Here is a 17,827-nt window from a genome sequence, read left to right on the forward strand (position 1 = left end):
TAAATTCAAATTTAACTCGGCAGACTATTTTTATTTGCTAAAACTGGTAAGGTCCCCTTGAATAAAAGGGGGGCCAATATGACTCCTACCGTATATTCCCAGCAGTGAAGTTGTCCTCACTGCATGGAGCAGGCATCCTCACAGTTTCCCAGTTATGGTACAAGAGACCATGAGTTTACATTTCCTGGTATGACAAAACAAAGGGTAGGTATTAGATGGAAGGGGAGAGGCATTTCAGGACACAGGATGTGTGAAAAATGGGCAAATCATAGTTGGTTGCACCTCTGTCTTCTTCTTTGGTCAGGTGGCTGGCAGAGTCTGCTCGGTGGCTGATTATCACCAACAAACCCGAAAGGGGCTTAAAGGAACTTAGAAAAGCTGCGCACAAGAATGGAATAAAGAATGCTGGAGACAGCCTAACCATGGAGGTGAACAGGAAAGGGAGTTGATTATGGGATGCCGGGAAGACATGGCCGGACACGTACACTAGCTGGTGTCCCTAAGATGAACAAAGGGTGGGAACACAGGTCTTCTTACCTAACTTCTCTGGTTCTCAATGGCTGTCAGCATTGCTTGGGTTAACATTAAGAGACAATATGCTGTTGCTGAAAGGACTGCACCCAGAGATTTTACTCAACAGAGGCAGATATCTGTCATTTAGTATTATATTTATAATTATAAATATTGGACATATGTCACTTAGCAAAATGTCCTCAAGCGGAGTGAATGTTGTAGCAAATGGCAGGATTTCTTTCTTTTTTATAGGTGAATATGTGTGTAATACCACATTTTCTTTATCCATTTATCCATTGATGGGCATTTAGGTTGTTCCCATGGTTTGGCTATTGTGAATAGTTCTGCAATAAACATGCACGTGCAAATATCTCTTCAAGGTCCTGTTCACAATTCTTTTGAATATCTACCCAGAAGAGAGATTATGGGATGATATAATAGTTCTAATTTTGATTTTTTGAGGAAGCTCCATACTGTCTCCATAGTGGCTACACCATTTCAAACTCCTACCAACAGTGTACAGGGTACCCCTTTCTCCACATCCGCTCCAACACTTATCTTTTTTTTAATAATAGTCATCCTAACTGGTGTGAAGTGATAACTCACTGTGGTTTCGATTTGAGTTTCACTAATGATTAGTGATGATGAACACTTTTCATGTACGTGTTGGCCATTTGTATGTCATCTTTGGAGAAATAGCTATTCATTTTATATGCCCATCTTTAAATTGAGTGATTTGGCTTTTTTGCTATTGAGTTGTAGAAGTTCCCTATGTATTCTGGATGTTAACCCGTTATCACACACATGACTTGTAATATTTTCTCCCATTCCATGGGTGCTTTTTCATTTTGTTAATTGTTTCCTAGCTGTGTAGAAGCTGTTTAGTTTGATGTTAGTCCCGCTTGTTATTTTTGCTTGTTGCCTGTGCTGTTGCTGTCATATCCAAGAAATCATTGCCAAGACAGATATCAAGTTTTCTCCTATGTTTTTTTTAGAAATTTTACAGTCTTGGGTCTTACATTTTAGTCTTTAACCCATTTTGAGTTGATTTTTGGGTATAGTGTAAGATAAGTTTCCAATTTCATTCTTTTTCATGTGGATATCCAGTTTTCCCAACACCACTTATTGACGACACTGTTCTGTCTCCATTGTGAATTCTTGGCACCACTGTCAAAGATGAATTGACCGTATATGCATGGGTTAATGGCTGGGCTCTCTATTCTGTTCCATTGGTCTATATGTCTGTTTTTATGCCAGTACCATACCCTTGGTTACTGTAGCTTTGCAATATATTTTGAAATCAAAACATATAATGTCCTGATTATTCTAACATCGTTCCTGCTAAAAATGGTTTGACTGCTAGGGGTCTTCTGTGTTTTTATATGAGTTTAAGGACTGTTGTTTCTATTTCTGTATAGAATGCCATTGGGATCTTTAAAAAAAATTAAATTTATTTTTCAATTATAGTCGACGTTCAGTATTATTTTATGTTAGTTTCAGGAATACAGCATAGTGGTTAGACATTTGTATAATTTATGAAATGATTCACCCTGATTAGTCTAGTGTCCACCTGAAACTATCCATAGTTATTACAGTATAACTGTATTCTCTGTGCTGTGCTTCACAGTCCCATGACTATTTTGTAACTACCAATTTGTACTTATATCAATCCTTTCACCTTTTCGCTCAGCCTACCAACACCCCTCTCATCTGGCAACCATCAGTTTGTTCTCAGTATCTATGAGTCTGTTTCTGTTTTGTTTGTTCATTTATTTTGTTCTTTAGATTACATATATAAGTGAGATCATATGGAATTTGTGTTTCTGTATCGGACCTATTTCACTTAGCTTTATACCCTTAAGTCCATCCATGCTGTCACAAATGGTAAAATTTTATTATTTTTTATGGCCAAGTAATATTCCATTACATATATGTACCACCTGTTCTTTATCCAGTCGTGTATTGATGGGTACTTAGATTGCTTCTGTATCTTGGCTATTGTAAATAATGCTGCAATGAACATAGGGGTGCATATACCTTTTCAAATTAGTGTTTTGGATTTCTTCAGATAAGTACCCAGAAGTGGAATTGCTGGGTCATAAGGTAGTTGTATTTTTAATTTTCTGAGGAACCTCCATACTATTTTCCATAGTGGCTGCACCAGTTTGCAATCCCACCAACAGTGCACAAGGATTCCGTTTTCTATACAGTCTTACCAACACTTGTCGTTTGATTTATTGATGGCCATTCTGACAGGTGTGAGGTGATATCTCATTGTGCTTTTAATTGCATTTCTCTGATGATTAATGATGTTGAGCATCTTTTCATATGTCTATTGGCTATCTATATGTCCTCTTTGGAGAAATGTCTATTCAAGTCTTCTGCCCATTTTATAAATGGATTGTTTGTGTTTTTTGGTGTTGAGTTGTAGGAGTTCTTTATATATATTTGATATTAACTCCTTATTGGATGTATCATTGACAAGTATCTTTTCCCGTTCAGTAGGTTGACTTTTCGTTTTGTGGAAGGTTTTCTTTGCTATGCAAAAACTCTTTAGTTTGATGTAGTCCTATTGGTTTATTTTTTCTTTTGTTTCCCTTGTCTGAAAAGATATATCAGAAAAAAAATATTACTAAGAGCAATGTCAGAGGGTTTTCTGTCAGAGAGTTTATTGCCTATATTTTCTTTCTTTCTTTTTAAATGGGGGAATATTGGGGAACAGTGTGTTTTTCCAGGACCCATCAGTTCCATGTCAAATCATTGTTTTCAATCTGTTGTGGAGGGTGCAGCTCAGCTCCAGGTCAAATTGTTGTTTCCAATCTAGTAGTTGTGGAGGGCGCAGCTCACTGGCTCATGTGGGAATTGAAGTGACGACCTTGGTGTTATGAGCATAGTGCTCTAACCACTGAGCAAACCAGCTACCCTGCCTGTATTTTCTTCTAGGAGTTTTATAATTTTGGGTTTTACATTTAATCTTTAATCCATTTTGAGTTTTTTCTTGTATATGGTGTAAGAAGGTGGTCTAGTTTCATTTTTTGCACATTCCCCCACCATTTATTGAATAGATTGCCTTTACCCCATTGTATATTCTTGCTTTCTTTGTTATAGATTAACTGACCATGTAGGCTTGTGTTTATTTCTGGGCTATCTATTCTGTTACATTGGTCTCTGTGTCTGTTTTTATGCCAGTATCGTGCTGTTTTGATTACTGTAGCCTTGTAGTATAATTTGATATCAGGTACCATGATACCTCCCACTTTGTTCTTATTTCTCAAGATTGCCATGGCTATCTGGGGTCTTTAATGGTTCCATATAAATTTTAGGATTACATGTTCTATTTCTGTGAAAAATATCCTTGGTAGTTTGATAGGAATTGCGTTGAATCTGTATATTGCCTTAGGCAGTATGGACATTTAAACTATATTAATTCTTCCTATCCATGAGCATGGTATGTGTTTCCATCTATTTGTATCTTCTTTAATTTCTCTCTTCAGTCTTATAATTTTCTGAGTACAGGTCTTTCACTTCTTTGGTTAAATTTATTCCTAAGTATTTTATAGTCTTTGAAGCAATTGTAAATGGGACTGTTTTCTTAATTTCTTTTTCTGATAGTTTATTATTGGTGTATACAAATGAAACTGGTTCCTGAATATTAATTTTGTATCCTGCTACTTTACTAAATTCATTTATCAGTTCTAATTTTTTTTTGTGGAGTCTTTGGGGTTCTGTGTGTATAGTATGATGTCATCTGCATATAATGACAATTTTACTTCCTCCTTACTAATTTGGATGCCTTTTTTTTCTTTTTCTTGTCTGATTGCTGTGGCTAGAATTTCCAGAACTATGTTGAATAAAAGTGGAGTAAGTGGGCAACCTTGCCTTGTTCCTGATCTTAAGGGGAATGGTTTCAGCTTTTCCCCATTGAGTATGATGTTATCTGTGGGTATATCATATATAGCCTATATTATGTTGAGATATGGTCCCTCTATTCCCACTTTCTTAAGAGTTTTTATCATAAATGGCTGCTGGATTTTGTCAAATGCTTTTTCTGCATCTATTGATATGATCATGTGATTTTTATTTTTCATTTTGTTAATGTGGTGTATCACATTAATTGATTTGCGGATGTTGAACCAACCTTGCATACCAGGAATGAATCCCACTTGATCGTGGTGTAGGATCTTTTTAATGTATTGCTGAATTCTGTCTGCTAATATTTTGTTGAGGATTTTTGTATTTATTTTCATTAGGGATATTGGCCAGTAGTTGTCTTTTTTTGTAATGTCTTTGTCTGATTTGGGGATCAGGGTGATAGTGGCCTCATAAAAAGTGTTTGGGAGCCTTCCTTCCTGGATTTTTTGGAATAGTTTGAGGATAGGTGATAATTATTTTTTGAATGTTTTGTAAAATTCACCTGTAAAGCCATCCGGTTCAGGGCTTTTGTTTGATGGGAGCTTGTTGATTACTAATTCATTTTCCCTGGTAGTAATCAGTCTATTCAGGTTTTCTGTTTCTTCTTGAGTTAGTCTTGGAAGGTTGTATGCTTCTAGAAAATTATCCATTTCTTCCTGATTGTCTAATATGTTGGCGTATATTTGCTCATAGTAATTTCTAAAATTTTTTTGTATTTCTGTGGTGTATGTTGTCACTTCTCCACTTTCATTTCTGATTTTATTAATTTGGGTCCTCTCTCTTTTTTTTTGATGAGTCTTGCTAATGGTTTGTTGACTTTATTTATCTTCTCGAAAAACCAGCTCTTGGTTTCATTGATTTTTTCGTATTGGTTTTTTTGTCTCTATTTCATATATTTCCACTCTGAATTTTATTATCTCCTTCCTTGTATTCCCTTTGGACTTATTTTGCTGTTCTTTTTCCAGATCCCCTAAGTATAAGGATAAACTGTTGATTTTTCTTGTTTCTTTAGGTAAGCCTGCATTGCTATGAATTTCCCTCTTAGGACTGCTTTTGCTGCATCCCATAGATTTTGGGTCATCGTGTTTTCATTTTTGTTTGTCGAGATATCTTTTGATTTCTTCCTTGATCTCATTGTTGACCCATTCATTGTTTAGTAACATGTTATTCAGCCTCCATGTATTTGTATGTCTCCCAGTTTTTTTCTTGTAATTGATTTCTAGTTTCATAGCACTGTGGTCAGAGCTATGGTATGATATTGGTATGATTTCAATTTTCTTAAATTTATTGAGACTTGATTTGTGTTCTAATATGTAATCTATCTTGGAAAATGTTCCATGTACACTAGAGAAGAACATGTATTCTGCAGCTTTGGAGTGAAATGCTCTGAAAATATCGATTAAATCCAACTGGTCCAATGTGTCATTTAAGGCTATTGTTTCCATAGTGATTTTCTGTATGGAAACCTGTCCCTTGTTGTCAGAGGTGTGTTGAAGTCCCCTGCTATGATAGTGTTACTGTTGATCTGTCTTTATGTCAGTCAATATCTGTTTTATATAGTTAGGTGCTCCTATGTTGGGTGCATAGATGTTTAGTAGGGTTATGTCCTCTTGTCGGATCGATCCATTTATTATTATTATGTAGTGCCCATCTTTGTCTTTTAATATATTCTTCATTTTAAAGTCTATTTTGTCATATATAAGTATTGCAATTCCAGCTTTTTTCTCTTTTCCATTTGCATGAAATATCTTACTCCAACCCTTCACTTTCAGCCTGTGTGTGTCTTTTGATCTGAGGTGAGTCTCTTGTATACAACATATACAAGGGTCTTGCTTTCTTATCCACTCAGCCACCCTATGTTTTTGATTGGAGCATTTAATCAATTTACATTTAAAGTGATTATTGATAGGTACATAGTTATTGGCACTTTTTTATTTGTAATTAGATTGTTTTCATCTTTCTTCTGCTTCAGAAGCCCTTTTGATATTTCCTGCAATGCTGGCTTGGTGGTAATAAATTCCTTTAGCTTATTCTTTTCTGGGAAGCTCTTTATCTCTCCTTCAATTTTAAATCATAGCCTCACTGGATAAAGCACTCTAGGTTGTAGGTCTTTGTATTTCATCACTTTGAATACCTCCTGCCACTCCTCCTGGCCTGCAAAGTTTCTGTAGAAAAGTCATTTCATAGTCTTATGGGAGTTCCCTTGTATGTAACCCGCTGTCTTTCTCCAGCTGCTTTTAGGATTCTCTCTTTGTCTTTAATCTTTGCCATTTTAACTATAATGTATCTTGGTGTGGACCTGTTTGGATTTATCCTGGTTGAAACTCTCTGCATTTCCTTGGCTTGTATGTCAGTTTCCTTCACCAGGTTAGGGAAGTTTTCAGTCATTATTACTTCAAATATGTTCTAGATCCCTTGGTCCCTCTTGTCACCTTCTGGTATTCCTATAATGCACATATAATGTTGCTCTTGACGTTATCCCAACGGTCTCTTAAACCATTTTCATTGTTTTTTATTCTTTTTTCTTTGTGTTGTTCCGTGTGGGTGATCTCTGCTAACTTGTCTTCTAAGTTGCTGATTCAATCCTCTGCTTCATCTAACCTGCTGGTAATTCCTTCAAATGTGTTCTTTATTTCAGTTATTGTGTTCTTTAGTTCTAACTGGTTGTTCATTATGATTTCTCTATCCTTCTTTAAGTTGTCACTAAGCTCCTTAAACATTCTTATCATCAGTGTTCTGAACTCTGTCTCTGATAGGTTGGTTACCTCTATTTCATTTGGTTTCAATTCTGGAGGTTTCTTCTGTTCTTTTATTTGGGACATGTTTCTTTGTTTCTCCATTCTGGCAGACTCTCTGTGTTTGCTTCAATGTATTAGGTAAAGCCCCTAGGGTTCTCAGTCTTTGCTTGGTGGTCTTATGTAGTATGTGTCCTTTATATTTTACTTGCACCACTTCCCTATTCTCCTGTGCATGTGCTCCAGAGGTGACCCTTGTGTTGTGTGTATTCTCCTGTTAAAGTTGAGCTTTAATTGCTTTCGGCTTGTCAGTAGGTGGGATTGACTCCTAGGTTGACTAGTTATGAGAATTGGCTATGCCCACAGTGGATGTTCTGCTCTGTGAGGGTTGACCCCTCAGATGAGGCTTGGCCCCTATGGGCTCTTGTGCCTGTAGAGAATTCCCTCTGGGTGTGTCACTTGTAGGTCAAACCTGGTAATACTCTGGTTTGGTCTGGAGTTGGCCTCTGGGTGTGTTGAATCTCGTGCCTCTTGGGCTGGGTCCTGGTGTAGGGCAATTTCAGAACAAAACAAATCAACAGGCACAACAACAACAAAGAAAAAACCCCAAATATACTCACATGTAAAAACAACCTATAACCAACGCTCAACACAGGCAAAAATATCAAAAACACACACACACAAAAATCAATACAGAAAAATGGAAAGAGGGAGGAAAAGTAGGGCAAGGAAAAGAAAACAGAAAAGAAGAGAGAAAGGGGGAAAATATATATGCTAAAAATGATAATACTACTAAAACAAAACAAAACCACAACAATAAATTAAAAAAAAAAAAAAAAAAAAGCAGTGCCAGTCTTGGCTTAAATCCACCAAGCTATCTCCAGGTTGTCCTCAGCTGTACAAAGACTCCTCTGCGTCTTGTGGAGGCACAGCCAGCACCTGGTGTCCACAGTGACCTTGGCACTGCAGTTCTAGATGAGTGGGACTATGGGGTGTGGTTGGTAGTTTTTACAGTCAGTGCAGTTTCTGCTCTCTCCTGCAGAAATGCGTGCGAGAGCACCACAGCCAGCCACTGGGAGGTGGGCTTATTCCCTGTACACAGGTCTCCTGAGTCTTAGGGCACTTCTTCTGTCAGGGGCTGTGGGGACGTGAGATTTCTGAGCTGCTGACCCCTGCATGTGTCTCCACAGCTGTAACTGCCCTGCCAGGAGCAACCCAGAAAAGGTGGGGGCTGGGAAGTCAGCTGCCTTTTGTCTCCGTGCCTAGACACTTCCCTAGATCACAGCTGCAAGCCAGCTTTTTCCAGGTACTGAGCCCTATAGCCCCTCTGTAATCTGACACTACTCCTCGGTTCAGGGACCAGCTTGAGACTCTGGAGGGCAGGGATAGGTTTGCTGTGGGAGAGAGCGGGGAGGGGCCCAGGTATGGAGTTTGCTTTTTGTCTGACCTAGGGCCCAGCTGGAGATCTCAGCTGAGGTTACTGCCTCAAACGCTGGACATGCAGCTCTCTCGGCAGGAGAGAGTAGCTGTGGGGTGCAGGGAGGGAGCCCAGAGCCAGGCTGCTGCAATCTCCAGTCTGTGTCCTGGAGCCCCACGTCACTGCTGCCCCAGATGTGGGCCGTATCTCCACACCGCTTCCTTTCCTCTTCCCCTGCTCACCCAGTTTGCCCACCTTTAAGTAATCCTCACACAAGTCTCTTAGCTGTTCTGTGAGGAGCAGAGAGTCCTTTGATGGGTTATAGATGTGCAATTTGTGGTAAGTTCCAGAGGAGAACTCAAGAAGCCCACCTCACTGCTGCCATTCCTATGCCTTCCCCTTGGTGCACTTTCTAGGTCAAAGTTGTTCCAGTTAGCCCTTGTCAGATCCATTTTTTCCATCCTTAGAGCGGTGCCTTTTTCATCTTCTAATAAACCTTCCTCCTTTCCTGCTCATTGCATTTTATTGGTTCTGGATTTTTAATGCAATTATGGTCTTATCTACATTCCTCTCTGCTCTAAATTCTGTATATTCCAAACTTGGATATGCTCTGCTTTGCCCATTTTTCTTCTCCCATTCCAGTGTGACTTGTGCAGTCTTTTTCAATCTTCAGTTATATTGTTCTGAGTGTTTCAGACCCAGTAGAAACCCAAGAATTCATGGTCCACACTGGCCCAGTCTGAGTTTCATTCTCCACACAGCTTAAAGGATCCCCTGGTGTATTCCCCAGTCAAACCATAAAAAAAGTATTCAATTGAAACTGGATCCTCATAAAGTCAACGATGGCACACTTACGTGATTGTGAGGGACACGGTCACAATGAGAGACTAATGCAAACTTCTCTGCTGACTCCTCTGCAGGTTTCTGTTACATCCACAAAACTCCAGAGTTTTCCCGACTATACTATGTTAAGAAAGTTTTCTATCTGAATACCATAAATTGTAATTTTGAAGAAATATATGCCAACATCCTCTATCTCTGATTTCATTCACAGACATCTTTCCAAAGCTCTTCAAATTGATGTTTTATACCTATACTGGTCCTTGAATTTCAGATCTTTCAGTTTCTAAATGTATTCCATCCTTAGTTAGCTTCTTTCACCCTTTCTGCCTTTCCTCTTTACTTGTTTTCCTCTCTTCCTTCCAAATTCATTTTGTGACTACTTGGTGACAGATCCTGTGACAGGGCAAAAAAGGTCTGCAGCTTCCATCTTCAGAAAGATCACACACTCAACAGGTAAATGGACTTGATAGAGTCTCTTGGAATGTGAATACCAAGGAGGAATGCATCACCTGGACCGCAGGCATTGAATGATTTTGGAAGTAGTTATATCTGAAATGGGTGTTATGAGTTAAGGTACAATAGCCAGGTTTAAACCAAGCAGGGATATTATTAAATTTGCAGTTGAGAGCAGTCCAAACAAGTGCAGAGGGGCCAAGCCAGTGGTGTGCTATTAAATGTTTAACACCTAACATTACAGGAGAAAAAAAAAGGCACACATCTCAGATTTGTGGTGACTGTCAATTTCTGTAGTGTGAGTACTACCACCATAGTTGATTTCAAGCTACAAGATGATAGCAACTGCTTCATAAACTACCTAAAAATTTAACAAAGGGATTTTGTGTATTTGTGCGCACTGATTCCAGGACACCCCTGGGCAAGGCTTCAGACAGGAGCCTGTTTCATGCTTTTCACCCCTTCATAGTGTTATGATTGGCACAAATAGTTTTGTGCTTTTTTTTTTTTTTGCTAGCAAATGAAGTGAAAATCAGAGAGAAAAATTCATTTAAAAAAGTGAAGATCCAACAGGCTCCCAATTGAATATGAACCTCCTCTTCCCTGAATAAGGAAGGAGGAGCCCCTTGAGTTCCTGTAAGTGATCGGGCATTGACTCCCTAAATACTTCTAGACACACTACTCACATCTCTGCTTGCTCACCAAAAATGAATGGCCAATATAAAATAACCTCAGTACCTCCTAAACTTTTACTCTCATATTAGAAGTAATTTAAATTCAGTCTCGCAGGCATTGCAGCCCTCTCTTCTGGCCCAAATTGAAGGTATTCTTGGATTCCATTCTTACAACACCACCCATGACAATGGCTTGTGGTCATGGGTTTCTGGTGTTAGATGCAGGAAGGAGATGCCATCATGACTCTGCTCTTCCAAAAGCATGAGTCCAATATTTGCTACTCAAGGTAGTTCTGCAACTGAAAGGACATTCTTTTTTCATTTTGTTTTAATTTTATTAAATTTATTAGGGTGACATTTGTTAATAAGATTATATAAGTTTCGAGTGTAAAATTCCATAATACATCATCTGTATATTGCATTGTGTGTTCACCACCCAAAGTCAAGTTTCCTTCTGTCACCATATATTTGACCCCCTTTAGCCTCTTCTATCTCCTCCCATCCATCTTTCCCTCTGGTAACCATCATAATGTTGTCTGTGTCTATGAGTTTTTGTTTGTTTGTTCATTTGTTGCTTTCTGTTTTATATCCCACATGAGTGACATCACATGGTTCTTGACTTTTTCCATCTGACTTATTTGGCTTAGCAGGATATTCTCAAGATGCATCCATATTGTGGCAAAAGGCAGTATTTCATCTTTTTCTTATGGTTGAGTAGTATTGCATTATATATATATATGCACCACACCTTTATCCAATCATCCATTGAAGGATGCTTTGGTTGCTTCCATGTCTTGGCCACCGTGAATAATGCTGCAATAGGGGTACATATATCCTTACAGATAAATGTTTTCAAATTTTCCAGGTAGATACCCAGGAGAGGGATTACTGGATCATATGATACTTCTATTCTTAATTTTTTGGAGGAACCTCCATACTGTTTTCCATAGTGTCTGTACCAATTTATATTCCCACCAACAGTGTATGTGGATTACTTTTTCTCCACAACATCTCCAACATTTGTTATTACTTCTCTTGTTGATGATAGCCATTCTAACAGGTGTGAGGTGATATCTCATTGTGGTTTTGATTTGCATTTCCCTAATAGCTAGTGAAGTTGAGCATCTTTTCATATATCTGTTGGCTATTTATATGTCTTCTTGGGAGAAGTGTCTGTTCAGGTCCTCTGCCCATTTTTTCTAATTGGATTGTTTGCTTTTTGTTGTTGTGTTGTATGAGTTCTTTATATATTTTGGATGTTAACCCTTCTCAGAGGTGTTTGCAAATATCTTCTTATATTTGGTTAATTGCCTTTTTGTTTTGCTGATGGTTTCTTTTGCTGTGTAGAAGCTTTTTAGTTGATATAGTCCCATTCATTTATTTTTGCTTTTACTTCCCTTGCCTTTGAGGTCAAATTCATAAAATCCTCTCTAAGATCAAGGTCCATTAGTTTGATACCTATGTTTTCTTCTGTGTATTTTTTTTGGTTTCAGGTCTTATATTTAGGTCTTTGATCCATTTTGAGTTAATTTTTGTGTATAGTGACAAATAGCAGTCTACAAGGTGTGATCAAACAATACAGTGAATGTTTAAATTTTAAAAAATTATTACAGTAAAAGACACATTGCCATTAATCCCCCTCAAAATACTCCCCCCTCACTCCCAACACAGTTATCCCATCATTCTTGCCACTTTCTGAAGCAGTTCTGGAAGTCCTCTTTCGTGTCTTTACTTGCACTGTCATGGCTGCCTTGATGTCCTGAATCGATTCAAAACGTTTACCTTTCATGGTCATTTTGACTTGGGGAAGAGCCAGAAATCACACAGTGACAGATCTGGTGAATAAGGTGGATGAGGACACAGTGTAATGTTTTTATTTGACAGAAATTGCCATACCAGAAGCAATGTGTGATGTGGAGTCTTTTTGTAGTTTAATTCTTTTGCACGTGGCTTTCCAATTTTTCCAGCACCATTTATTGAAGACGCTTTCTTTTTTCCATTGTGTGTGGGTTTTTGTGTTTTTTTTTGGCTCCTTTGTTGAAAGGTATCTGCCCAAATACATGTGGGTTTATTTCTGGTTTCTCAATTTTGTTCCATTGGTCTGTGTGTCTGTTTTTCTGCCAATACCATACTGTTTTGATTATTGTCACCTTGTAATATAAATTGAAGTCAGGGAGTGTGACACCTCCAGACTTGTTCTTTCTGTCTCAGAATTGCTTTGGCTATTTGGGGTCTTTTGTGATTCCATACAAATCTGATGATGTTTTGTTCTATTTTCTAAAAAATGGCCATTGGGATTTAGGTGGGGATTGCATTAAATCTGTGTATTGCTTTGGGTTATACAGCCATTTTAACTATGTTGATTCTTCTAATACATGAACAAGGAGTGTCTTTCCATTTCTTTGTGTCTTCTTCAATTTCTTTAAATAATGTCTTGTCATTTTTAATGTATGGGTCCTGAAATGACATTCTTGGTCATGTAGGTCCTCAGTTAAGGTGGCCTTTCATGTCTCTGAATTCCCTTCCTCATGGAATATTTCCAATTGACTTCCTAGTATTGTTTCACTTGTAGAAGTGGGATGAGAATTAAGTCAATATTGTCTGAATTATAAATAAATAAGTATCTGAGGTGTGCTGAGTCTAATTTCCTGTGCACATTTGTGACCTCATGTGTGGCTTAGGAAATCCTTGTGAGAGAGGTGCTATTTTTTTCTCCACCTACTTTTTGTATTCCTGATTCTTCTACTTCTTGTTATTCTTCTTTTTAATGACAAGGAAATTGAGGTTTAGAAATATTCAATTGCCTTCCCCAAGGCTTATACCTAGCATGTTGTAGGGTCATTAAGTAACTCCAGGTCATAACCAGCTCTGGGTATAAATCATTCTATGCCAAGGTCTCCCCAGATTTCATCCTCAGACTTAATTCTAGACTTCTCATTCATGGGGGTACAATATGCCAGGATTTCCCTCAAGTAGACTGAATAAAGACTCTCAGGAAATGTTCTTTTTTACTGAGACAAACAGTTTTTCTGCAAAGGACAGCCAGCTGAGACCCAAGCTTAATTCCTAGTGTGTCATGTCCATCAGGCATAAATGGAGCTTTGGACCATAATCCATTTGATTCCCTTCTTGATCTGAATCTCTAACATACACGCCCTTTCTGATGCCTTGCAGCCCTCTTAAATCTCATGTTTAATATGTCCTTGTTGTGAGTTATTTCCTTTCGTCGCTGCGGCCGCAGCCATGAGTATGGTCAGGCTTCAGAAGAGGTTTGACGCCAGTGTCCTTCACTGTGGCAAAAAGAAAAAGGTCTGGTTGGACCTCAATGAGACCAATGGCATCACCAGTGCCAACTCCTGTCGGCAGATTTGGAAGCTGATCAAAGATAGGCTGATCACCCGGAAGCCTGTGACTATCCATTCCTAAAAGCGAAAGGGCGCTACTGCCAATGCTCGAACGCCTGAGAAGGTAACCTGGATGAAGTGAATGAGAATTCTTCACCAACTGCTCAGAAGATACAATGAATCTAAGAAGATTGACCACCACGTGTATCACAGCCTATACCTGAAAATGAAGGGTAACGTGTTCAAAAACAAGGAGATCCTCATGGTACACATCTACAAGCTGAAGGCAGACAGGTTCACAAGAAGCTTCTTACTGACCTGCAGGTCTGAGACCAAGGAAGCACGCAAACACCGTGAGGAGTGGTTCTAGGGCAAGAAAGGAGAAATCAAGATTCTGTCTAAGGAAGAAGAGACTGAGAAATAAAGCTCCATCTCTCTTACCTGTACATAGTGGCCTGTGCTGATACTCAGCTCTGCTAGCCATTCTCCAGTACATAGAGTCATCACTCAATAAAATATCCTTTATCTGCCTACAAAACAATTATATATATATATATATACCTGTCAATGCATCTTTCATGTCTATATTTTCCACTAAATGTAACAGCGAGTGGTCTACCTTGTCCTCTGTTTCGGGGGTGGGGGGCGGCTCACAATGCCTACTATTTTGTGACAACTGAACAGTTTGTTGTTGTTGTTGCAGGTTTTGAGGTCCACCATGCAGGAGGAGCTGGAAGCAGCAGAGATCCAACCTCCTGTGTGTGACTTGTTTCGCACGCCCAACATGCGTAAAAGGATGTGTCTCCTGTCCTTTGTGAGGTAGGCTTCACACCATCATGAGGGATGTTAAAATAGTGGAGACATGAATCTATTCCTTATCAAAGGATATAACGTGTGGGACTGATTTGGAAATAAAACATGAGGAAGCCAGGAGGATAATTGCGGTGTTTAGAGACAGTCTAAGGGTTATGAAAAGACTGACACAGAACTGATTATACGAGGAGAGAGGTTTATCACATCACCCTACCAGGCTCATCGCTGGAAACCGAGGCTGAGACTTCAGTCATCATACAGATTTTGGCTTTAAGTTTCTTCACTTGTTTCTTTCCATTTTCTTTTCTTTTTTTGGTTTCAGGTGTACAAAACAACATAATGATTAGACATTTACATACCTCACAAAGTGATAACCCTAATAAGTCTGGTACCCATCTGACACTATACATAGTTTTTACAATATTATTGACTATATTCCCCATACTGTACTTTACATCCCTGTGACTATTTTGTAACTACCAATTTGTACTTCTTAATCCCTTCACTTTTTTTCACCCAACCCCCTAACTCCCCTCCCATCTAGTAATCATCAGTTTGTTCTCTGTATCTATGAGTCTGTTTCTGTTTTGTTTGCTCATTTATTTTGTTCTTTAGATTCCACATACAAGTGAGAGCATATGGAATTCATATTTCCATATCTGACTTATTTCACTTAGCATAGTACCCTCTAATTCCCTTCATGTTTTTGTAAATGGTAAGATTTCGTCCTTTTTATGACAGAGTAATATTCCATTGAATATATGCACCACATCTTTATCAAATCATCTATTGATGGGCATTTCGGTTGTTTTCATATCTTGGCTATTGTAAATAGCACTGCAATGAACACAGGGGCACATGTATCTTTTTGATTAGTCCTTTGGATTTCTTTGGATACCCAGGAGTGGAATTGCTGGGTCATAAGGTAGTTCTATTTTTATTTTTTTGAGAAACCTCCATACTGTTTTCCATAGTGGCTGCACCAATTTGCAATCCCACCACAGTGCACGAGGGTTCCCTTTTCTCCACATCCTTGGTAACACTTGTTGTTTGTTGATTTATTGATGATGGCATTCTGACAGGTGTAAGGGGCTATCTCATTGTGGTTTTGATTTGCATTTCTGTTTCCATTTTAATTGAGGTAAAATTACAAACAGTAAGGTACACGAACACATACAACTTTATACATATTTACACATGTAAATATGCAAACATCACCCAGATCAGGATATAGAAATAAACATATCTAAAACCCTAGAAGGGCCCCATTATGTATCCTCACGGACAACACTCCCCACCCCCAAAAAACTTAATACCAGTTATGACCTCTGTCATCATATAACATTTTATGACAGTTTTCAAATCATTACATGTAAAGATATATTCTACAAAACTGACAGTGCCTTTGTACTTTAACACCAACCACTGGTGGCCTGGCTGACAATATTATCCTCATTTGTATGACCTCGGCTTTAAACCTTCTGACGTCTACCTTTTTTCTTTTGTTCACCACAGATTTGCAATCTTAGTGCCCTTTTACGGCCTGATTCTCCACCTCCAGTACTTGGGGAGCAATATTTTCCTGTTCCAGGCTCTCTTTGGCATCGTCACCCTGCCATCCAATTATGTTGCACTTTTGGCGCTGAATCACCTGGGCCGTCGAGTAACCCAGATGCTTTTCATGTTCCTGCTGGGAATCTTCATTCTGGCCATCACCTCGGTGCCTCCAGGTGAGAAAAGAGCACAGATTGAAGAAAGGAGCTGTCTTCCCCCTATTTCTCAGGGAATGTACTCACCCCTACTGAGGTCAAAAGGAAAGGGATAATGTGGTTCTAATGATACCCCAAAACCAATCTGAGGATTTAGGAAAGATTCTGCCATGAAGAGGCTGAGAAGAGTCAAAGGTCAGTAAAAGCTGATTCAGACATATGATTGTCTTTATCATACCTGAGAAATACCTGGTAATTGGTGTCATTTATTCCTGACCATTTCTCGAAGAGAACAAATGATCACTTGCCCTTTGGCTGATCACACTTGTAATGATAAATGACAGTATCATGTCCATTATATATAATTGTATCTCATGTGAGGATGCAATCCTGTCACTTCTTTTGTCTTTCTTATTACTACAGCTTCAATTTCAATTTACTCCCTGATTCTGATTTACTCCTTGGGTTAGGTCACCATAACTGCAATCTTAGTTTGGGGAAGTCTTTTTGACTCCAAGGAAAGAAAAATCTCTTGTTCCAAGCAGGGAAGTAGACAACAGGAATTTCGCAGTAAGCAGTTACAGCCTCTCTTAGAATGAATTTTATAATACTCAGTGGTCAGATGTAATGACTAGGGGAACACAGGTGGTCACCATGTTCACCTAACTCCCAGTGCAGTGATGGATTTGACAGGATCCCAGATTGGTGGGCTTCTCTCCTCATTTTCAGTGTCAGCAATGATCAAACTTTGCTGCCTTATAACAGAGCCCATTCCAATGTTGTAACATTTTCATGAGGTTTGTTTTTTGTTTTGTTTTTTTTGTTGTTGTTGTTTTTAATTGGGTAGGAAACTGACTCTCTCAAGCTTCCTTTCACAGGTATCCAAAGTCTAACTATTTCTCTTCCCCAATACAGGTCCTTATTCTTTTTTTTGGTCCTGATTCTTGAATCTTCAAATGTTATTCTAGATAAACCTGCTCTCCAGCTTATCCATCAACATGAGTCCCATTCTTTTATTACTCTCGACTGCAGTCCTAGCCCCATGTCAATACTCTATATGCACCCAGGTTTTAAGCTCTTCACATCTCTGAGTCTTAACACCCCTCAGGCCTCATGACAGTCCTACGTTATTCATGAAAGGCAGAGGAGACACCGGACAGAATAAATGAAAGCAAACTCTTGCTGGACTCACGTTCCCCTCTCCATCTTTGGCAAATTTCTGATATGTAGGGAGAGTTGATGCAATAACTCAGGTTTTTTATTTCTCTAGTTATGCTCTTATATATAGATAAGTCACATTTCTCAGCTATTAGTCACTGCACGTTCTCTGTCTCTGTGCACTTTCTCTACAATGTATTTAACACATGCAAACATCTTTAATAGTGTCTTTTATACTAATAATTTGGGGATGGTG

At 38.7% G+C, this 17,827-nt stretch overlaps 1 protein-coding gene and 1 pseudogene across 6 annotated transcripts in view; both read left to right on the plus strand.

Annotated features, from left to right (window-relative positions):
* The window catches only part of LOC109435828 (organic anion transporter 7), a 51,082-nt gene that overhangs the window by 31,391 nt on the left and 1,864 nt on the right, over positions 1-17,827 (plus strand). For all 6 annotated transcript variants that reach the window (XM_074336515.1, XM_074336513.1, XM_074336516.1 and 3 more), the window contains 3 exons: positions 305-428; positions 14,595-14,710; positions 16,220-16,434. In XM_074336515.1, coding sequence (XP_074192616.1) covers positions 305-428; positions 14,595-14,710; positions 16,220-16,434 — 455 coding nt within the window. The remainder of the gene's footprint in view (positions 1-304; positions 429-14,594; positions 14,711-16,219; positions 16,435-17,827) is intronic.
* On the plus strand, positions 440-14,574 carry LOC141572278 (large ribosomal subunit protein eL19-like; annotated as a pseudogene).

Source organism: Rhinolophus sinicus, linkage group LG06 (genome assembly GCF_036562045.2).
Source record: "Rhinolophus sinicus isolate RSC01 linkage group LG06, ASM3656204v1, whole genome shotgun sequence".
Lineage (NCBI taxonomy): Eukaryota > Metazoa > Chordata > Mammalia > Chiroptera > Rhinolophidae > Rhinolophus > Rhinolophus sinicus.